Raw genomic sequence first — 23,198 nt, 5'->3', positions numbered from 1 at the left:
GTGTGACACAGAGTGTTGGACTGGATTAGCCACTGGCCTGATCCAACATTGGCTTCTCTGTTATGTTCTTATGTCTGGGGCAAGGGATGCTCTGTATTCTTGGTGCTTCGGGGGGCAACAGTGGGAGGGCTTCTAGTGTCCTGGCCCCACTGCTGGACCTCCTGATGGCCCCTGGTATTTCTGGCCACTGTGTGACATAGAGTGTTGGACTGGATGGGCCATTAGCCTGATCCAGCATTGACTTCTCTTATGTTGTTCTGTCTGGGGCAAGGGATGCTCTGTATTCTTGGTGCTTGGGGGTGGGGGGGGGGCAACAGTGGGAGGGCTTCTGAAGTCCTGGCCCCACTGGTGGACCTCCTGAGGGCACCTGGTATTTTTGGCCACTGTGTGACACAGAGTGTTGGACTGGATGGGCCACTGGCCTGATCCAACACTGGCTTCTCTTATGTTCTTATGTTAAGAGCAGAGGTCCATCAGTGGCTCTTAGCCACAAGATATAGATAGGAGCTCTCAGTCTAGGGCAAGGGATGCTCTCTCTTCTTGGTGCTTGGGGGGGCAACAGTGGGAGGGCTCCTAATGTCCTGGCCCCACTGGTGGACCTCCTGATGGCCCCTGGGAATTTTGGCCACTGTGTGACACAGAGTGTTGGACTGGATGGGCCACTGGCCCGATCCAACACTGGCGTCTCTTACGTTCTTATGATGTGAGGAGTTGACCCAGGTGTGTGTGTGTGTCCCCCCCCCCCACGGCCTTGTTAAAGCCTTCGTTGAATGGATTCTGTTTTGCTTGTGTGTCTGTCCTGCCTGTCTTTGATGGCCTACCTCATTTTCTGGTGTTCCGTCGTTCCTTTTGGGTGCGCTGATCAGTTGGGGGTCCGTCATCAAGCTTCCCATAATGCCGCTGCGGCTTCTGTTTCATGTCTGCAGGTGTGGCACCTTAATCGACCTCTGCCGCGGCCCCCACGTCAGGCATACGGGCACGATCCGAGCACTGAAGCTCCTGAAGGTGGGTGTTCTTGGGCTTCAGAGTGGGGGGGGTGCAGCCGCTGGATGAGACCCACGGCCCCGATGTTGAGGCATTCATAGAATCACAGAGTCGGAAGGGACCCTACAGGCCATCTAGTCCCACCCCCTGTTCAATGCAGGATAATAGAAACATAGAATGTTAGAGTTGGAAGGGACCTTGCAGGTCATCTAGTCCAACCCCCCGCACTCTGCAGGAGCAGAGCCGAAAGATAGCCCTACAACATACCCGAAAGAGGGTCGTCCAGCCTCCGCTTGAAAACGTCCAGCGAAGGAGCATCCACCACTTCCCGAGGCAGACTGCTCCACTGCTCAACTCCTGATATTTAGCCGGTAACGACTCCATTGTCATTTCCACCCATTAGATCTAGTCTTGCAATCTGGAGCAAGGGAGAATAGATCCGCTCCATCCTCTACATGACAGCCCTTCAGGTACTTGAAGACTGCAATCGTGTCCCCTCTAAGCCTTCTCTTTCCCAGGCTAAACAGACCCAACCCTTTCCTCCTAAGACTTGGATTCCAACCCTCTCACCATCCTGGTTGCCCTCTTCTGGACACGCTTGAGCTTGTCAGCATCCTTCTTCAAATGTGGTGCCCAAAACTGGACACAGGACTCCAGGTGAGGCCTGACCATAGCAGAATAGAGCAGAACTACCACCTCCCGTGACCTGGACACAATGCTACTCACCATGCTTAGCATGCAGAAGGTCCCAGGTTCAATCCCCGGCATCTCCAGTTAAAAGGACCAGGCAGGAGGGGCTGGGAAAGACCTCCGCCTGAGACCCTGGAGAGCTGTCAAGAGGGGCTGTGGCTCAGTGGCAGAGCCTCTGCTTGGCATACGGAAGGTCCCAGGTTCAATCCCCGGCATCTCCAGTTAAAAGGACCAGGCAGGAGGGGCTGGGAAAGACCTCCGCCTGAGACCCTGGAGAGCTGTCAAGAGGGGCTGTGGCTCAGTGGCAGAGCCTCTGCTTGGCATACGGAAGGTCCCAGGTTCAATCCCCGGCATCTCCAGTTAAAAGGACCAGGCAGGAGGGGCTGGGAAAGACCTCCGCCTGAGACCCTGGAGAGCTGTCAAGAGGGGCTGTGGCTCAGTGGCAGAGCCTCTGCTTGGCATACGGAAGGTCCCAGGTTCAATCCCCGGCATCTCCAGTTAAAAGGACCAGGCAGGAGGGGCTGGGAAAGACCTCCGCCTGAGACCCTGGAGAGCTGTCAAGAGGGGCTGTGGCTCAGTGGCAGAGCCTCTGCTTGGCATACGGAAGGTCCCAGGTTCAATCCCCGGCATCTCCAGTTAAAAGGACCAGGCAGGAGGGGCTGGGAAAGACCTCCGCCTGAGACCCTGGAGAGCTGTCAAGAGGGGCTGTGGCTCAGTGGAAGAGCCTCTGCCAGGTAAGGACCAGGTAAGAGGTGATATGACAGACCGCTGCCTGAGGTCCTGGAGAGCAGCTGCCAGTCTGAGTCGACGATACTGACCTTGATGGCCTGATGCACTGTAAGACAACTTCATGAGTGCCCCTTTTGGTTCAGGAAGCCATTTTCTCCAGGCCAGTTTGGCCGGGGATCCTGGAGGGTTTTTTGCCATCTTCTGGACATGGATCGGGGGGGGAGGCATTTGTGAATTTCTTCCATTGTTGGACTAGATGACCCTGGAGGTCCCTTCCAGCTCTGTGAGTCTCTGTGTACGGTTGGTGCAGACGCCCAGATTGCCGCTTTGCTCTTGACCCCAGCGCTAAATCCTCCCCCCCCCCCCCCCCTCTTCTTGGCAGAATGCTTCCGCCCATTGGCAAGGGGACCCTTCCGCGGAGGCCTTGCAGCGCATCTACGGCATCTCCTTCCCCAGTGCCAAGCAGCTGTCCGAGTGGGAATGCGCCCAGGAGGAGGCCGCGCGGCGGGACCATCGGCGAATCGGCAAGGTGTGTGTCAGCGAAAGTAGTGTGAGGGGTGTGCCCTGTGTACCTTGGGGAAGGCAACACGCTGGCTTTCCTATACACGGCACATATGATCTATGTTATTTTAAACTGTTGTTTTAAATTTGTATATAGCAAAAAAACATAAAGACCAACAGTAAAACTTTCTTCAGGTAATACTCAAGACCTGGTGAGAGATGTAAGAGTGATTGCACCGCTTGGGAACAGTGATCACAATGTTGTTGTGTTCAACATTTGTATAAATAGGGAATTGGCCAATAAGACTCACACAACCACTTTTAACTTTAAAAGGGGTAACTTCTCTGATATGAAGGGACATGTGGGGAGAAAACTGAAAGGAAAAGTAGAAAGGGTCAAAACCACTGGGGAAGCTTGGAAACTATTTAAAACTATGATCCTGGAGGCTCTAAAAAAAATATTCCGCAGGTTAGGAAAGGCACTGCATGGTTAAGAAACAGACTTCCTTTAAGCAGTGGAAAGCTAGTCACAGTGAGGCTGATAAAACGGAACACAGGCTATGGCAAATAAAATGCAAGTCTGAGGTCAGGCAGGCAAAAAGGGAATATGAGGAGCATATAGCAAAAAACGTAAAAACCAACAATAAAACTTTCTTCAAATACATTAGAAACAGGAAACCAGCCAGGGAGGCAGTGGGGCCCTTGGACGACCAAGGGGTAAAAGGAGTATTGAAGGATGATAGGGAAATGGCTGAGAAGCTAAATGCATTCTTTGCCTCCGTCTTCACTGTGGAAGATGAGAAGTGCTTGCCCACTCCAGAACCACTGATTTCAGGAGGGGTGTTGGAAGACCTGAGTCAGATTGAGGTGACGAGAGAGGAGGTCCTAAAACTGATAGACAACTTAAAAACTGAAAAATCACCAGGCCCAGATGGCATACATCCGAGAGTTCTGAAAGAACTCAAATGTGAACTTGTAGATCTCCTGACAAAGATATGTAATCTTTCCTTAAAATCTGCCTCCATTCCTGAGGATTGGAAGGTAGCAAATGTCACTCCCATCTTTAAAAAGGGTTCCAGAGGAGATCCGGGAAATTACAGGCCAGTCAGTCTGACGTCGATACCGGGTAAATTGGTGGAAACCATTATTAAGGAAAGAATTAGTAGGCACATAGATGAACAAAACCTATTGAGGCAGACTCAGCACGGTTTCTGTAAGGGAAGATCTTGTCTCACTAACCTGTTAGTGTTCTTTGAGGGGGTGAACAAACATGTGGACAAGGGGGATCCAATAGATATTATTTACCTTGACTTCCAGAAAGCTTTTGATAAAGTTCCTCATCAAAGGCTCCTAAGTAAGCTCAAAAATCATGGGATAGAAGGACAAGTCCTTTTATGGATCAAAAACTGGCTAGTTCATAGAAAACAGAGAGTGAGTGTAGGTGGGCAATTTTCTCAGTGGAGGGTGGTAAGCAGTGGGGTACCGCAGGGATCAGTACTTGGTCCACTGCTTTTTAACTTGTTCATTAATGATTTGGAGATGGGAGTAAGCAGTGAAGTGGCTAAATTTGCGGATGATACAAAGTTGTTCAGGGTGGTGAAAACCAGTGAGGATTGTGAGGCACTCCAAGGGGATCTGTCAAGGATGGGCGAGTGGGCGTCAACATGGCAAATGGGGTTCAATGTGGCCAAGTGCAAGGTGATGCACATTGGAGCCAAAAATCCTAAATATAAATACACATTGATGGGGTCTGAACTGGCAGAGACTGAGCAAGAGAGAGATCTTGGAGTTGTAGTGGATAACTCACTGAAAATGTCGAGACAGTGTGTGACTGCAATAAAGAAGGCCAATGCTATGCTGGGGATTATTAGGAAGGGTATTGAAAACAGATCAGCCAATATAATAATGCCCCTATATAAATCAATGGTGAGACCTCATTTGGAATACTGTGTGCAGTTCTGGGCACCACACCTTAAAAAGGATATTATAGCTTTGGAAAAAGTGCAGAAAAGGGCAACTCGAATGATAAAAGGGTTGGAACACTTTCCCTATGAGGAAAGGTTAAAGCGCTTAGGGCTCTTTAGCTTGGAGAAAAGACGACTGAGGGGTGACATGATCGAGGTTTATAAGATTATGCATGGGAAAGAGCAGGTAAAGAAAGAGGTACTTTTCTCCCTTTCTCACAATACAAGAACTCGTGGGCACTCCATGAAACTGCAGAGCGGTCGGGTTAGAACGGATAAAAGGAAGTACTTCTTCACCCAAAGAGTGATTAACACATGGAATTCACTGCCACAGGAAGTGGTGGGTGCTACAAGCATGGACGGCTTCAAAAGGGAATTAGATAAGCATATGGAACTGCTGGACCTCCTGATGGCACCTGGTATTTCTGGCCACTGTGTGACACAGAGTGTTTGACTGGATGGGCCTTTGGCCTGATCCAATGTAAAGAGCAGAGGTCCATCAGTGGCTATTAGCCACAAGGTATAGCTAGGGGCTCTGGGGCAAGTGATGCTCTGTCTTCTTGGTGCCTGGGGGGGGTCAACAGTGGGTGGGCTTCTAATGTCCTGGCCCCACTGCTGGACCTCCTGATGGCACTGGTATTTCTGGCCCCTGCGTGACACAGAGTGGTGGACTGGATGGGCCTTTGGCCTGATCCAACATTGGCTCCTCTTATGTTCAGAGCGAACTCATTGATGCAGCAGCCCAATCGCTCGCTCACAAATTTAATGCCAGTAGCTCACAAAGCAGAATTTTTGCTCACAAGACTCCACAGCTTAGAAGGAGCATACCTTCCTCCTAGGAGAGGTACTCCAAGTCCTTCATCTTCTCGGTTGCCCACAGTCCTCTGTACCTTTTTTCATGCTTCTTTGCTTGCTGAGTTTACATTCATGGCCTGTGGGGGTACCAGGAAGAAATGTAAACTGGCCACCCCCCAAATCAGGTGCTGGAAATCTTGCCGATTTTTGTTTTAAGAGCAAGAAACGCCTCTTTTCAGAAATAAAAAAGTGATGCTTTGAAGGCTGCTAAGTCCTGCCCACGGGCGATCCCCTGTCTCAGCCGAGTGCATTCTTCTCTTCACTTGGTGCGTGTCAAGCCCTTTAGATGTTTGGTTGCCCCTCTCTGGAACTGATGCAGTCTGAGTGACTCAAACCTTCCTCTGTTCCTTCTCAGGACCAGGAGCTGTTTTTCTTCCACGAGCTGAGCCCCGGGAGCTGTTTCTTCCTTCCTAAGGGAGCCCACATCTACACCACTCTCATGGACTTCATTAAGGTGCGCCTCCTACCGTGTCGGGTGGTGGTTAGAGAGCTGGGCCGTTATCTGGGAGAACAGCGGTGATTGCACAGTACAGTATAGTCATGAAGCAAAAATGCACTGTATAAACAACGCAGATTTTAAAAAAGCGCTCAAATAATATACACAAATAGTGAAGGATGTTTATATATAACAAAGTGACACGATACTAGCAAGGAGTAACAAGAAACTACATATATCAGTAATGGCAAGATTACAAGAGAGCCAGTCCGGTGTAGTGGTCAAGTGCGCAGACTCTAATCTGGGAGAACCGGGTTTGATTCCCCACTCCTCCACTTGCACCTGGCTGGATGACCTTGGGCAAGCTGTAGTTCTGACAAGAGCTGTCCTTGAAAAAGAGCAGTTTCTGTCAGAGCTCTCTCAGCCCCACCTACCTCCCAGGGTGTCTGTTGTCTAATCTGGGAGAACCGGGTTTGATTCCCCACTCCTCCTCCACTTGCACCTGGCTGAATGAACTTGGGCAAGCCGTAGTTCTGACAAGAGCTGTCCTTGAAAAAGAGCCGTTTCTGTCAGAGCTCTCTCAGCCCCACTGACCTCACAGGGTGTCTGTTGTCTAATCTGGGAGAACGGGGTTTGATTCCCCACGCCTCCACTTACAGCTGCTGGATGACCTTGGGCAAGCCATAGTTCTGACAAGAGCTGTCCTTGAAAAAGAGCCGTTTCTGTCAAGAGCTCTCTCAGCCCCACCTGCCTCCCAGGGTGTCTGTTGTGGGGAGGGGAAGGGAAAGGAGTTTCTAAGCCGCTCTGAGACTCCTTCAGGTAGTGAAGGGTGGGGTGTAAATCCAATCTCTTCTTCTTCTTCTACATAAGTATAATACAAAAATACAAAAAGTAATGCCGAGCGTACAAAGGAAACTGGCACAGAAGACACAGGGATGAAGACTCCAGATTTCAGTCTTCCTTTCGATAGCTCTTCCTCAGTAACTTCATTACACTTCATAAACGCTCATAGAAGAAGAGAAGAAGAAGAGATTGGATTTATCCCCCGCCCTTCACTACCCAAAGGTGTCTCAGAGCGGCTTAGAAACTCCTTTCCCTTCCCCTCCCCACAACAGACACCCTGTGAGGTAGATGGGGCTGAGAGAGTTCTTTCGAGGACTGCTCCTGAGAGAACAGCTCTGAGAGAACTTGTGACTGACCCAAGATCACCCAGTTGGCTGCATGTGAAGGAGTGGGGAATCAAAGAAGATTAGATTTATACCCCACCCTTCACTACCCAAGGGAGTCTCAGAGCGGCTTACAAGCTCCTTTCCCTTCCCCTCCCCACAACAGATGCCCTGTAAGGTAGGTGGGGCTGAGAGAGCTCTTGACAGAAACGGCTCTTTTTCAAGAACAGCTCTGACAGAACTATGGCTTGTCCAAGGTCATCCAGCAGCTGCGAGTGGAGGAGTGGGGAATCGAGGAGAAGAAGGAAGGAGATTGGATTCATACCCCTGCCGTACACTGCCCGAAGGAGTCTCAGAGCGGCTAACAAACTCCTTTCCCTTTCCCTCCCCACAACAGACACCCTGTGAGGTGGGTGGGGCTGAGAGAGCTCTTTCGAGGACTCCTCCAGAGAGAGCCGCTCTGAGAGAACTTGTGACTGACCCAAGGTGACGCCAGCAGCTGCATGTGGAGGAGTGGGGACTCAAACCCGGTTCTCCCAGATAAGAGTCCGCGCACTTCACCACGACAGCAAACCAAACAGCCAGTCTAGAGATCCAAGTTAAAGCACCCTTCTGGAGCAGGCTAATCTTTAGCTACCCCTGGATGACCAGTAGGAAGGGGGATCACATGCCATTCTGGAGGGACACCCCACACCGAGGGGGGGGGGCCACAAGTCCCAACCCTGTATGTAACGGAAGGAGCCTTGCCTCTCAAAAGCCCCAGAGAATCTTGCTGGTCTCTCAGATGTGACCGGACTTTAACCTAGTTGTTCTGCCGCAGGCCAACAGGGCTATCCTCAGAATAAGTCCCACTCTGTTGTTCTTCCTACTCTTGGAGCCAGATTTGGTGTCGTGGTTAAGTGCGCGGACTCTAATCTGGGAGAACCAGGCTTGATTCCCCACTCCTCCACTTGCACTTGCTGGATGACCTTGGGCCAGTCACAAGTTCTCCCAGAGCTGTTCTCTCAAGGGCAGTCCTCGAGAGAGCTCTCTCAGCCCCACCTACCTCACAGGCAGTGTTCCCTCTAAGCGGAGTTAGTGTGAGCTGACTCACAGTTTTTTTAGCCTCCGGCTCACGCATTTTTGTCTCAGCTCAGGAAGGGTGGCTCCACAGCAAACTAATTTATGCAGTAGCCAAATCGTTCGCTCACAGTTTTAATGCCAGTAGCTCACAAAGTAGAATTTTTGCTCACAAGACTCCACAGGTTAGAGGGAGCATTGCTCACAGGGTGTCTGTTGTGGGGAGGGGAAGGGAAAGGAGTTTGTAAGCCGCTCTGAGACTCCCTTGGGTAGTGAAGGGCGGGGGTATCTCCTCCACCTCCTTCTAGGAACCCGTTTGGTGTCGTGGTTAAGTGCGCGGACTCTAATCTGGGAGAACCGGGTTTGATTCCCCACTCCTCCACATGCAGCTGCTGGTATGACCTTGGGTCAGTCACAAGTTCTCTAAGAAATGTTCTGTCAAAGGCAGTTCTCGAGAGAGCTCTGTCAGCCCTACCCACCTCCCAGGGCATCTGTTGTGGGGAGGGGAAGGGAAAGGAGTTTGTAAGCCGCTCTGAGACTCCCTTGGGTAGCGAAGGGCGGGGTAGAAATCCAATCTCTTCTCTTCTTCTTCTTGGAAGAGTGCGGAGAACAGAGACGGCCGGCCCCCGCAGTGGACAGGAGAAATGCCAGAGTTAATGTGGGGCGCAGTCCAGTTCCCCAGCGCAAGCCCTGCTGGTGCGGATGGGCTGTCGTGCTCTTGAGCCTCTCCCGTTCCGACCCCCTGGGCCCGCGCAGGGAAGCCTCCTGTTGGCCTGCCGCCTGCCACGGCTGCGCTGGTTCTGCACCCCACTCCCCTTGCCCGCCTTCAGCGGTGCCCCTGTGTCTGCCCCTGCTTTTTCCAGGGCGAGTATCTGAAGCGCGGCTTTTCCGAAGTCATCACCCCCAATATCTACAACGTGAAGCTGTGGGAGATCTCCGGGCACTGGCAGCACTACGAGGAGCACATGTTCTCCTTCCGGGTCAACAACGAGACGCTGGCCCTGAAGCCCATGAACTGCCCCGGGCACTGGTGAGTTGCGGAGGGGTCATGGGTGTCGCCCTGCCGGGAGGGGGGAAGCACTGCCGTGGAGGCCAAGATCAGAAGGCCAGGATTCTCAGCCGCTCACCGGGAAGCCGGATTTTTTTTAAACACCTCTTATAAGTCTAGGAGCCAGGAGCTGCGGTGGCTCAAGTGGTTAAGATGCTGAACTGCAGGCTGTGGAAGGTCAGTAGTTCAGCAGTTCAAGACCTGGGTGCCGCATGACGGAGTGAGCTCCCGTCTCTAGTTCCAGCTCCTGCCAACCTAGCAGTTCGAAAGCAAGAAATGGCAAGTAGATAAATAGGTACCACTTCGGTGGGAAGGTAACAGCGTTCCGTGCGCCTTGGTGTTTAGTCATGCCGGCCACATGACCACGGAAACGTCTTCGGACAGCGCTGGCTCTTCGGCTTTGAAACGGAGATGAGCACCGCAACCCTAGAGTCGGATTCGACTGGCTTTCGAGCAAGGGAACCTTTACCTTTATAAGTCTAGGCCAGGGGTGGGCCAAACTGTGGCTCGGGAGCCACACGTGGTTCTTTCACATGTATTGTGTGGCTCCCGGCAGGGCGGCCGGGGAAGCAAAATATCTTTCTTGTTGTTTTTTTTAAAGTACTTGGGGTTTATATCCCACCCTACCCAAGCGGCTCAGGGCAGCGAACAAGCGGCAATGCCGGAATAAAATATAGAATACGTTAAAACATTAAATACATACAAACTAAAATGGTGCTCTACGGTTCACTAAATTTCCCAAGATGCACAGTGTCCCTCGTTGGTGGCCGGTGTTGTAGTGGCGTGAGCGCCAGGAGTGATGTTCCTCATCAGGGTGGCATCTACCCCCCTCCCAGATAAGGTAGATGGTAGGGTCGAGTCACAATGGTGGTATAGTGACGGGGGTGGCTCCTACTCAAAAGCCTGGCGGAAGAGCTCCGTCTCGCAGGCCCTGCGGAACTGTACAAGGTCCCGCAGGGCCCGGATCTCCACCGGGAGCTCCTTCCACCAGGTAGGAGCCGTCACCGAAAACGCCCTGGCCTTGGTTAGGGCAAGCTTGATGTCTCGGGGCCCCGGAACCTCAAGGAGGTCAAGGCTCCCCGATCGCAGCGCTCTTGGGGGAACATACGGGAAGAGGCGGTCCCTGAGGGGATTATTTATTATTTTCCATTATATACTACAGACATATATAAAAACCAACAACATAAAAACTACCATTAACAAACATTAAACATATAACAGGGGGCTTTCCCCATCTTCTATCCTTCGGTTATCTAATTATTACATTTCAAATCTCATTATCTATTTTACTAGCTTTTCTTTTCTGCGTACTCAAATTCCATCAGGTTGTTATGCTTATATTATACCAGTCATAAAATCTCTTCCAAGTTTTTTGAAAAGTCCATTCCGTTCCCGCTCTCATCTCCAACGTCAATTTATCATTCTCTGCCGTTTCAAGCAGCTTATTCACGTATTCTTGTTTCGTTGGAGTCTCCATTGTTTTCCAGTGTTTAGCATATAAAATCCTTGCAGCTGTTGACAAATAAACAATCAAATACCTATCTGCTTTATCAAAGTCTTTCGGAAATATATTCAATAACAATATCTCTGGAGTAAATGGGACCTTAGTTCTTATGATTTTTTGCATTATCTCATGTACCCATCTCCAAAACCTTTTTGTAACATCACATAGCCACCACATATGATAAAATGAACCAGTCTTATTCTTACATTTCCAACATTTATCTGAGCTAGTAGTGTTTTGTTTAGCTAATCTATCTGGTGTAATATACCATCTATAAAACATCTTATACACATTCTATGATACAGCATTAGTCAATTTTAATGTTTTTCAACCAAATCTGCTCCCACTCCTCAAAATTAATATTACGCCCAGTATTCTGGGCCCATGCAATCATGTTTTTTTTCACCGTTTGAAACGGAAGTGAAATATCATTAGCAAACAAATATCACTGGACAAATAAATATCATTACCAATATCTGCTTTCACCACTTTTGTCATTATTTTTGGCAGTCTCATTTACTGTTAATAAAAAGCAAATTTGCAACCAAGATGGTTAGAGGGTTGGAATCCAAGTCTTATGAGGAAAGTCTTATGAGGAAAGCTCCTGGGGAATCGGTAGGCACAATGCCCTGGCCATGCCATGTTCATTTAAAATATTTCTACATCCCTCTGCTTGTCCCTTCCCATAGCCTGATGTTTGGCCACCGCCCACGATCCTGGCGAGAGCTGCCCCTCCGGCTGGCCGACTTTGGGGTCTTGCATCGAAACGAGCCCTCGGGATCCCTGACGGGCCTGACTCGAGTTCGCCGGTTCCAGCAGGACGATGCCCACATCTTCTGCGCCATGGATCAGGTGAGAGCCCGGAGGGGTGGCAGACCCACCGAGATCACCGGGGGTGGCTTCCCAGCGTGTGACAGCAGTGGTAAAGGCTCAGCAGATGGACGTTTATTTATTCAAAACATTTCTATGCCGCCTTTCCACCCCATTCAGTATCCCCAGTGCAGGAACCATCGCCAACATTAAGAAGCATTTACTATATGTAAGGAGACAGTTTGGTGAAGGAACCAGTTTGATGTAGTGGTTAAGTGCACGGACTCTAATCTGGGAGAACCGGGTTCGATTCCCCCACTCCCCCCACTTGCAGCCAACTGGGTGACCTTGGGCAAGCCGTAGCTCTGATAAGAGCTGTCCTTGAAAAAGAGCAGTTTCTGTCAGAGCTCTCTCAGCCCCACCTGCCTCACAGGGTGTCTGTTGTGGGGAGGGGGAGGGAAAGGAGTTTGTAAGCCGCTCTGAGACTCCTTTGGGTAGTGAAGGACGGGCTATGAATCCAATCTCCTCCTCCTCCTCCTCTTCTTCTTCTTTATATACTATTTATTATATCTGTCTATCGATATCCATTGATAGAATATTTAGAACAGTTAAATAAAGCATACAGCTACTAAAACTGATTAAAAACACACAAACCAGAAGAGGGCTAATAAGCGTTCATAAGGGGGCAGGGCCTTCTTTGTAGGGGCACCAGGGTTGTTGAATTTGATCCCCTGCAAGGTCCCTTTGGCTCAATCCCCCCCGAAAAGAAAGGTTTTTCAGAGTGCTTTTTGTTGACAGTAATTATAGGATACTGTTGCTATCAAGGTAGAGATTGAGTTGGGGTTCTGAATTTGTTGGCCTGTATTTTTGGTTTCTTTTGGTTTGTGCTGGTTTGTGAGGGATGGGGAGTGGAGAGGATATTCCTTTTGGATCTGGAGCAGCCCGGCAGCTTTCCTCCATTTTATTTCTTTCCCCTCCTGACAGCTGCGATCCAGGGATGATCAATGATTCGTAGGTGTTGGGTTATTTTTGTGCTTTAACTATCAGGTTGGATCCCGCAGGTGTTCTGTTAATGGCAACGCCTTCTGTTCTGTTAATGTTAATTCTGTTCTGTTAATGGCAACGCCTAGAGAGCCAGTTTGTGTGTTGTGGTTAAGTGCGCGGACTCTAATCTGGGAGAACCGGGTTTGATTCCCCCACTCCTCCACTTGCAGCTGCTGGATGACCTTGGGCAAGTTGTAGTTCTGATAAGAGCTGTTCTTGAAAAAAGAGCAGTTTCTGTCAGAGCTCTCTCAGCCCCACCTGCCTCCCAGGGTGTCTGTTGTGGGGAGGGGGAGGGAAGGAGTTTGTAAGCCGCTCTGAGTAGTGAAGGGTAGTGTATAAATCCAATCTCCTCTTCCTCTTCTTCCTCACAGGGTGTGTGTTGTGGGGAGGGGAAGGGGAAGGAGTTTGTAAGCCACTTTGAGACTCCTTTGGGTAGTGAAGGGCGGGGGATAAATCCAATCTCCTCCTCCTCCTCCTCCTCCTCCTCCCCCCAGATTAGAGTCTGCCACTCTTTATCACTACACCAAACTGGGTAGAAAATGGATAAGAAATAAAAAATAACACGGTGCCTTTGTGGCTGACGCAGGCCTGGGAACTGCGGACTCCATTCTAAGCCCATGTTGCAGAAGTGTTTGCTTTTCAACTGAATGTGACTTTGCGCCAGAACACTTTTGCAGAGGGGAACGTCTGTCAAATGGGAGATGGCAGGGGTGGGACAAACGGGGGGGGGCAATCCTCCCCCAGTCCTCCAGCCCCCCTGCCCTGAGTGTCATTTTTTCTCCCCCTCCCCACATAGCTGGAAGGAGAGATCCGTGGTTGCTTGGAGTTCCTGCAAGCCGTCTATTCCGTTTTTGGATTTGCTTTACGCTTCTACCTCGCCACCCGCCCCGACACATTTCTAGGGGACCCTAACCTTTGGGATCAGGCGGAGCAGGTAAGAACGCCCCCCTCCTTTCTCGTCAGCTGTGTAGGCCCTGCTTGCCGCCCCATCCACACACTTCCAGGAAGGCTTTACTTTTATTGAAAAGCCATAGATGCAGTAACATGAATACTGTTAAGAATGGCGGGATACCTATGTGCATAATGAGATATAGGGCATTCGTATGCACCCCCCCACACACACACAGCCATGGCCAATTAGGCCCAGTCCTGCGCGCGGGATATTGTCAAACTCTCTAACGGTTGCGAAGCTGGGAACGAAAGAAGCTCCCACGAAAGATAGACACCACATACTCTCCAGTACAACTTTGAAGATAAGCGTTACAGCTGCGAAGCAATTAAGCGCATGAAAAGGAATGCAAAGTTATGAGTAACTCTCCCCACCTTCATGGCATCATAGCTGACAGCGCGCCGCATCCACGTCACCAGGAAGTGATGCGACCACGCCGGGCACGCTGGGGGCGGAGCCACGACCATCCGAGGGAAAACCATAGAGTTTTCCCTGGGATGACCGTGGCCCCGCCCCCAGCGTGCCCGGCGTGGTCACGTCACTTCCTGGTGACGTGCACGTCAGGGTGGAGTTCCCCCCGGCGCCCGATCCAACGGCGGCGGGGAACGGGCCTCGGGCTGGGGTTTCCCCGCCCCCCGGGGGGACTTGGCAAGCCTAGAGTCCCACAGCAATCAGCCCTCCACACTTTCTCTCCAAAGAGTCAAGCTTTATTGGAGGCAGGAAAGGCAGGTCATCTGTTATACACATCCGGTGTCAGAACTGATCTTAAGGCGGGAGAGGGGAAAGAGAGACAGGGTTCAAAAGGGACCCTCCTGATGGCTCCAGGCCTATCAGCGAAGAAAGGCAAGTGCCCCGAAAATAACGGGTGCACGTACCGAGTCAATGAAAACGGGGAAACGCCAAAGTCACTAGAGCAGGCTACATGATAAGGCACTGAGGGTGCGTTCAGACGGGGGCTTTCTGCCGGCATAAACTGCACCGGTTGGAACCGGTGCAGTTTATGCCAGCAGAAACGCGATCAAACTTACCTCAATTTTGCGGTTCCCATTGTTGTACGCCCGGTCACACGCTGCAGGCGTCGCCTTCGCGGATTTTTTTTTTTTTTTTTTTAAACACAGCTTGAGCATGCGCCATAGGCAGCCATTCACAGAATGGCGATCTTTGCGCAAGCTCAACCCCCCCGCCCATTACATTTAAACTTTAAAGGTAAGGACTTACCTTTAAAGTTTAAAGCCCAAACTGGCCTCCCTTAAGTCCCGGACTCCTCCGGGTAGGTAAAGTAAGGGTTTTTGTGTTTTTTTTAAACAAACGCTCAGGGCGAAGCTTCGCCCGAGCGCATATTGCTTAGAGTTTTTAAAAAATGGCGGGGGGGAAATGAAAGCCTCAGGCTTCTGACGGAAATGGCTAGGCACCGGTGGAGAGCGATCAGACGCCGGTATACATTGGAAGCCACCGTTGCACTCAGGATACCACCACTTGGGGACCTAGTGGCAGAGTGCAACGGTGTAAAGGGCTTTACACCGGTTAGGGACAGGAGGCAGATGTGCTCCGTCTGAACGCCGGTGAGTACAACGGTTAGAACCGGCACCCTAACCGATGTAAAGCCCCCATCTGAACGCACCCTGAGAGAAGTGAAAGCTAACATTCCAACAAGTTAAGACGGTCAGTAACAGCCTCATCCTTCACCCCGCCCCACCCCCCGCGATAGCAGCATAGCTGACAACCACCCAGGAACCCCAGAAGGCCTAGTAACTTAAGGTTGGTTCGGTGGATTCTTGCTGAACGGTGCTGGAGCGATCGGACGTGTCACCTGGCTCGCATCAAGCTTTATAACCAAGCTGCTCGTGTCCAGGGCGGGCGGCTTAGGGGGCCCTTCCTGGTCCCCATAGTCGTGTTAAAGTCTCACTCCCGCCGTCCGTTCGGCAGGGGTATTGCCTGGAGCTGCCCCTGGAACAGAGCACGGCTTCCTCTTGGCTTACTGGGGTTGAACAAAAGGAACAGGGTCCCCCCCCCATTCTTGCCCGCTTGAAATTAAATCAGAAGAGTTTCCGGCTAAACGGGAGGAAGAACTTCCTGACGGTTGGAGCGGTTCCAGCTCCTGCCAACCTAGCGGTTCGAAAGCAAAAAATTGCAATTAGATAAATAGGTACCATTTCAGTGGGAAGGGAACAGCGTTCCGTGCGCCTTGGTGCTTAGTCATGCCAGCCACATGACCATGGAAACGTCTTCGGACAGCGCTGGCTCTTCGGCTTTGAAAGGGAGATGAGCGCCGCAACCCTAGAGTCGGACTCGACTGGCTTTCGAGCAAGGGAACCTTTACCTTTTATGGGTGTTTTTACCATTTAATGAATTTGTTATCGCATGTTTATTACGGCTCCTTGTTCACATCCTACTCTCCCATTCCGAGCCTACGGGGGTAGATTTTGCTTTCCTGAACTTGTGGAAACAGGAGTGGAAGGGACGGGTCTGTCTGTCCGTGGGCTTAGGAGGAGGCAGATGACCCCTCACAACGGGTAGGATCTCTGAGCTTCGTGCAGTCTCAAAAGCATTCTGGAGGGGAACCCGCCGCCTGTCTGGCTTCCCGGGCGAATGATGCGTCACTCCAGTTTGGTGTTGTGGTTAAGTGGGCGGACTCTTATCTGGGAGAGCCGGGTTTGATTCCCCACTCCTCCTCCACTTGCGCCTGGCTGGATGGCCTTGGGCAAGCCATAGTTCTGATAAGAGCTGTCCTTGAAAAAAGAGCCGTTTCTGTCAAGAGCTCTCTCAGCCCCGCCTACCTCGCAGGGTGTCTGTTTTGGGGAGGGGAAGGGAAAGGAGCTTCTAAGCCGCTCTGAGATTCCCTTGGGTAGTGAAGGGTAGGGTATAAATCTAATCTTCTTTGATTCCCCACTCCTTCACATGCAGCCAACTGGGTGACCTTGGGTCAGTCACAAGTTCTCTCAGGAGCAGTCCTCGAAAGAACTCTCTCAGCCCCACCTACCTCACAGGGTGTCTGTTGTGGGGAGGGGAAGGGAAAGGAGTTTCTAAGCCGCTTTGAGACACTTTTGGGTAGTGAAGGGCGGGGGATAAATCCAATCTCTTCTTCTTCTCCTCCTCCTCCTCCTCCTCCTCACAGGCAATGTTCCCTCTAAGCTTTGGAGTCTTATGAGCAAAAATTCTACTTTGTGAGCTACTTGCATTAAAGTTGTGAGCATTAAATTGGCTCTGAAGCCATCCTTCCTGAGCTGAGACAAAAATGTGTGAGCTGGAGGCTAAAAAACTGTGAGCTAGCTCACACTAACTCAGCTTAGAGGGAACACTGCTCACAGGGTGTCTGTTGTGGGGAGGGGAAGGGAAAGGAGTTTGTAAGCCGCTCTGAGACACCTTTAGGTAGTGAAGGGCGGGGTAAACTTCCGATCTCCTCCTCCTCCTCCTCCTTCTTCTTTCCCTTGCTCTAAAGCAGGAGAGCCAGTTTGGTGTAGTGGTTAAGTGCGCGGACTCTAATCTGGGAGAACCAGGTTTGATTCCCCACTCCTTCACTTGCAGCTGCTGGATGACCTTGGGCAAGCCGTAGTTCTGATAAGAGCTGTCCTTGAAAAAAAGAGCGGTTTTTTGCGGTTCTTGGTCAGAGCTCTCTCAGGAGGAGAGAGGAGGAGACATCTGCGGTCCGTTCCCGCCGAGACATCTGCTGCGACTCACGACTTCTCTCCCTTCTCTTGTCTTTCAGCTGCTGGAGAAAAGCCTCCGGGATTTTGGCCAGCCGTGGGAGCTGAACCCTGGGGATGGAGCCTTCTACGGGCCTAAGGTAAGCATCTTTTTCCTGTGCTGGCCATCCCGGGTTGTCTTGAGGGTGTTGGTTGCCATCCGTGAAGAGCGTGCGTGGCGTTCGTCATGTTTTGCTGCTTTTTTTTTTTTTTAAAGACCCCCTTATATCAGGGGCATCGAACTCAGTTGTCACAAGGGCCGGATCTGACATAAACGTCACTTTGTCGGGCCGGGCCGGGCCACGTGTGTCGTAAAACGTAATGCCGGGCTCCGGAGATAGAAACTGTATAAAGGACAGCAGCTGGTAAGCTCCAAGTTGGTGTGGGTACAGAGGAAAACCCGTATGGGCAGACTTGGAGAGCCAGCGGTGCAGCTCTGGGAAGGCGCTCCCACACTGCTTGACTGCTGCAGACGAGGTTGTTCCGCCACGCTGAAGCCACTATCAGTGGCTCCGTCCACTCCCCCTTGAGCAGTCTCCTGTTCCCTCCCTTGCACTAGTTGCTCGCGGGCTGCATAAGAGCCCTGGACGAGCCAGTTCCAGCCCTCAGGCCTTATATTTGACACCCCTGCCTTGTGTCTGTTGTGGGGAGGGGAAGGGAAAGGAGTTTGTAAGCCGCTCTGAGACACCTTTGGGGTGTGAAGGGCCATGGGGTATAAACCCAGTCTCCTCCTCCTCCTCCTCCTCCTCTTCTTCCAGATTGGTGTCGTGGTTAAGTGTGCAGACTCTAATCTGGGAGAACCAGGTTTGATTCCCCCACTCCTCCACTCGCAGCTGCTGGATGACCTTGGGCAAGCCACATTTCTGGTCAGAGCTGGAAAAGAGCAGTTTCTGTCAAGAGCTCTCTCGGCCCCGTCTACCTCACAGGGTGTCTGTTGTGGGGAGGGGAAGGGGAAGGCGTTTGTGAGCCACTCTGAGACACCTTTGGGTAGTGAAGGGCGGGGCATAAATCCAATCTCTTCTTCTCTTCTGTAATGGCCACTGTAGGGTTCATTACATCCTTATTACCTCCTTGCCTGCCTTAGTGTTTCCAACTTATTTTCGCTGCCACCAAAGGCCCTCGCCTTAGAATTCTTAGGCTCCGGTCACACGGGCTGGAAAATGCAGGTGGAAGCGTGGCTGTTTGCCCCGGAGCAAAATAACACGCGGCTGCGCAATCAGACGTCCAGTTGAGGTCCCATCGAGGTCCCGTGGTTAGGGGGGAGGTGCCGATCTCACCACAGGCAAAGAAACGGGGCGGCACGGCAAACGGCGTTGTGTTTTTTTTTTAAAAAAAAACTGAAGTGTGCGCATGCTCAGTTGGGTGCTTGTGCGCATCCCATGGAGACTGGGGGAGGGGAACCTTTTTGCGAGGGGACATGGGTGGGCGCCGGATGCCACCGAAAACGCGATCAGATGCCCGCCATTACCCCGCAGTTTCCGAAAACTAGTACCTCGGAGGTACTAGTTTCTTACACCGCATCTTCGGCGGGAAGCCTCGGGTGAGCCACGGGAGCTCTACGCTTCCCAGATGCGGCGGTGTGATCGCGCCTGGAAAATCCGCCTATCTTCCGTCTCTGTAGCGTGTCTAATGCTCTGTGTGACCGCAGCCTTAGTTGAACTGAAAGAGCAGGACAGCTTAGTTATATTTGGCAGAATGGCAGGACGGTCACATGAACACATGAAGCTGCCCCATACCAAATCAGACCCCCTTAGGTCAGTATTGTCTACTCCGACTGGCTGCAGCTCTCCAGAATCTCAGGCAGAGGTCTTTCCCATCACCCGCTGCCAAATCCTTTAACTGGAGATGCTGGGGTTTGAACCTGGGACTGTCTGGATGCCAAGTAAATGCTCTACCATTGAGCCACATCCCAAGTCAGCAGGTGGGGATGGCTCTGAGGTAAAAGGGGTGTCCTTTACGCTAAATAAAGCAGATTCATGTAGGGTAGCCATGTTGGTCTGAAGCAGCAGAACAAAGTTTGAGTCCAGGGGCACCTTCAAGACCAACAAAGATTTATTCACGGTATAAGCTTTTGTGCGCTTTCGGTATCTGAAGAAGTGTGCTTGCACACGAAAGCTTATGTCGTGAATAAAACCTTGTTGGTCTTAAAGGTGCCACTAGACTCAAACGTTGTTCTAAATAAAGCAGTTGTTTTCTCTTAAACAGAGTTTATTTAGAAGTAAAAAGAGCAAAATGGTTTCTGTAGGGTTAATAAGCGTAATGGTTTCTAATAGGTGTACAGTTCTTCTTTCATTAAATAGACCTCGCCACAAAGGCAGAATTTCTTGACTTGCCACTTAGGTTAATAATTTCCACAAAGGACACAGTTTTCTCTCACATGCCATGCTCTTCACCCACTCCCTTCTTCTTTGACACACACAAATGTCTCCAAACCAGTCGACTCTGCCCCGTAGGGTGTAGCCGCCATCCTATCATAACACATTTCAGTCATCCATCCATCCAACATCTCTCCTCCTTACTGTTGAGGCCTCCATTTTAAACCACAGCAACATACACCTAAAACCCCATATGAAAACACAGAAATAAAACGCACGCACAATATTTATATAAGCAAAACGCCACAGTCAGGTACTCCCAAGAAGTGACCCAGGTGTGCAGTGTCGCAGTAGTGTCCCATTACACATGAACGCACCTAATGAAGCTGCCTTCTACTGAATCAGATGCTCAGTCCATCAAGGTCACTGTCTTCTTCCTGTTGCCTTCAACTTTTCATAGCATGCTTGGTGTATAGTTTGGTGTAGTGGTTAAGCGCGCGGACTCTAATCCGGGAGAACCGGGTTTGATTCCCCACTCCTCCAATTGCAGTTGGTGGATAACCTTGGGCAAGCCGTAGTTCTGATAGGAGCTGTTCTCTCAAGGACAGTTCTCAGGAGAGCTCTCTCAGCCCCGCCTCCCTCACAGGGTGTCTGTTGTGGGGAGGGGAAGGGAAAGGAGTTTGTAAGCCGCTCTGAGACTCCAAGTGAAGGGTGGGGTATAAATCCAGCCTCCTCCTCCTCCTCCTCCTCCTCCTGCTGCTGTGACTCGTCTCATAATGCGACCAGTCTGATCACTGTAGCTTCTAGGCACAGGTCAGGCTTTTAATTTCTTACCATTTATTTAAAAGTGGCTTTTGTTGGGTTGGATCCCGCAGGTCTGTTCGACTTACAGTAGCATTTCCCCAAGTGTAAGGAGCTTCCCACTGACCGCCAACTTGCTGGGAACCAAACGCTCCAGTTATCGGTACTAAGCTTTTCTCAGGCTCTGCTAATTAAAACAAAAAGCTGCTGCCATCCTTATCACCCACCTGCTTGGCCTTGAGTGTTGCATGGTTCACTAACAAGCTCTACGTCTGGGCATGCGTCTGGGTTGCTAAGCGAGGGATAATAAACAATACCCAAAGCAGGAGGAAATTACACGGGTTACAAACTACAGGAACAAAGCATGCGCAGAGTGCATAGACCATACATCAGTACACCCCCTCAAAACTTCATTTCCCCTCATTCCCAGGGTCTCCCGGCCATTCCGGGAGAATCTCCCGGTCATTCCGGGAGACCTCCCGGTTTGCCCGGGAAATCCCGGTGAAACTTCCTGATCATGTACGGGGCCCGAATATCCCCTTCTTCCACCCATTCCCGGTGCTGGGGTCCGAAGTCTTTCCATTCAACCAGATACCATAGTTTTCCACGTTTACATTTAGAATCCAAAATACATTCAATTTCATAGTGTTCCTGATCATCCAGCAACACTGGTAAAGGCGGGGTGTGTTTTTCCCGCCATTCAGAAGAACCGTTGTCCTTTTTCAGGAGGCTGAAATGAAATACAGAATGCAAAGATCTCAAATTCTTCGGTAACTCAACATCCACAGCTACATCATTAATCACCTTTTTGACTTTAAAGGGGCCGATGTACTTCCAGCCCAATTTCCTGCTTGGTCTTAACATTTTAATGTTCTTTGTAGAGACATACACCGAGTCACCAGGCCTCAGAGCCCAACCCTCCACCCTTCCTCTGTCGGCCTGCTTCTTGTAGGCAGCTTTGGCCGCATCCAAAGTTTTACACAATGAAGGCCAAGCTTCCTGCAGTTGTTTACACCAGGTGTGTGTGTGTCCCCCACCTTCCACGGTCTGTCCCTCCAACATAGGAATAGGAGGGCTGTCATAACCATACAACGCTTTAAAAGGGGACATCCCAATTGACACATGAAATGAATTGTTGTAACAATATTCAGCCAAAGGTAAGAGGTCACACCAATTGTCTTGTTGATAGTTTGTGAAGCATCTCAAATACTGTTCTAGAGTTTGATTAACTCTTTCTGTTTGTCCGTCAGTTTCTGGGTGATAGGCACTGCTGAGCCCCCTTTCTACCCCCAACAGATTCATGACCTCAGTCCAAAATTTCGAGACGAATTGTGTCCCTCTGTCGGACACCACCTTTTTTGGCAACATATGTAGCCTCACCACGTGAGAGAGAAAAGCCTTTGCCAGTGCTTTAGCAGTAGGTAGGGAAGAAAATGGAACAAAATGAGCTTGTTTGGAAAACAGATCAACTACGACCCAAATTACTGTTTTCCCACTGCTGGGAGGCAAATCCGTTATAAAGTCCATGGATACCACTTCCCACGGCCGATTTGGGGTGGGTAGGGGTTGCAGGAGTCCGGGGGGTTTCCCCCCTGTAGTTTCGTCATGGCACACGTCTGACAGGTTTGGACGAATGTAGAAGTATCTTTGCACATTCGGGGCCACCAAAATTGTCTCCACAAAATTCTCTCTGTAACAGCTGTAATGATTTGAGGAACCCAAAATGTCCTGCCAACTTCAAACCATGTGCAGCAGTCATTACCTCCCCCCGCAAGGAAATCGGCACATACAATTTCCCCCCTTTGTACCAGCAACAATTACCTCCCTTTTGGCAACCTTCCACCCCCTCCACCAGTTCTTTATCCCCATCAGTGAAAGCAGTGGCAAATTTCTCTTCCCAGGGTGACGGGGAGAAAAGGGCCGGGTTTTTTTCCTGTGCCTTAGGGAGGTTGGCCGCTTGGCTGCGTGTCATGACTGCCCCCCCCAGCTGGGCAGGTGTGAACACCGAGTCCAGGATGACGTCCCTCTGACTGGCATGTTGAGGGAGGCGTGACAGTCCATCGGCTAGAGAGTTTGCCACCCCCGGGAAATGATGGAGAGTGAACTGGAATTTGGAGAAGAAGTCAGCCCAGCACAATTGTTTAGCGTTCAAATGTCTCGGGGTTTTTAGAGTCTCTAAGTTCTTATGGTCAGTCCAGACCTCAAAGGAATCCCTGGCCCCCTCGAGCCAGTGTCTCCATGTAGACAACGCCAGTTTGATCGCGGCCACTTCCTTCTCCCATACTGACCAGTGCCTTTCGGCATCTGAGAATTTCTTCGAGACATACGCCAAGGGGTGCAACTTCCCATCCTCCCCTTCCTGCAAAATGGCCCCCCTATAGCCACATCGAAAGCGTCTGTTTGAACAATGATTTTTTTCCATTTGTCTGGGTGCGCTAGCACTGGCTCCGACGTGAACAGGGCTTTCAAGCGCTCGAACGCTTCCTGGCATTCGGGGGACCATGCCAGCTTCGCCCCTGGTTTAGTGGCCTCAGGCCCCTTCCCTTTGGTTTTTAACAGGTCAGTTAATGGGAGGGTGACCTGGGCGAAGTTTTTTATAAAACTTCTGTAGAAATTGGCGAATCCGATGAATGCCTGTAATTGTCTCCGAGTTTGAGGCA

General features: G+C 50.8%; 1 protein-coding gene across 1 annotated transcript in view; it reads left to right on the top strand.

The window, feature by feature from the left end:
* TARS2 (threonyl-tRNA synthetase 2, mitochondrial (putative)) overlaps nucleotides 1-23,198 on the top strand; it is a 70,715-nt gene that overhangs the window by 13,030 nt on the left and 34,487 nt on the right. The window contains exons 7-13 of the mRNA XM_015410093.1: nucleotides 927-1,005; nucleotides 2,786-2,932; nucleotides 6,079-6,177; nucleotides 9,248-9,414; nucleotides 11,626-11,788; nucleotides 13,587-13,724; nucleotides 17,446-17,523. Coding sequence (XP_015265579.1) covers nucleotides 927-1,005; nucleotides 2,786-2,932; nucleotides 6,079-6,177; nucleotides 9,248-9,414; nucleotides 11,626-11,788; nucleotides 13,587-13,724; nucleotides 17,446-17,523 — 871 coding nt within the window. The remainder of the gene's footprint in view (nucleotides 1-926; nucleotides 1,006-2,785; nucleotides 2,933-6,078; nucleotides 6,178-9,247; nucleotides 9,415-11,625; nucleotides 11,789-13,586; nucleotides 13,725-17,445; nucleotides 17,524-23,198) is intronic.

This window comes from Gekko japonicus, unplaced genomic scaffold, assembly GCF_001447785.1.
Source record: "Gekko japonicus isolate JY-2015 unplaced genomic scaffold, Gekko_japonicus_V1.1 scaffold424, whole genome shotgun sequence".
NCBI lineage: Eukaryota > Metazoa > Chordata > Lepidosauria > Squamata > Gekkonidae > Gekko > Gekko japonicus.
The sequence above is the reverse complement of the archived record's forward strand: the minus strand, read 5'-3'. Positions and strand labels throughout refer to the sequence as shown.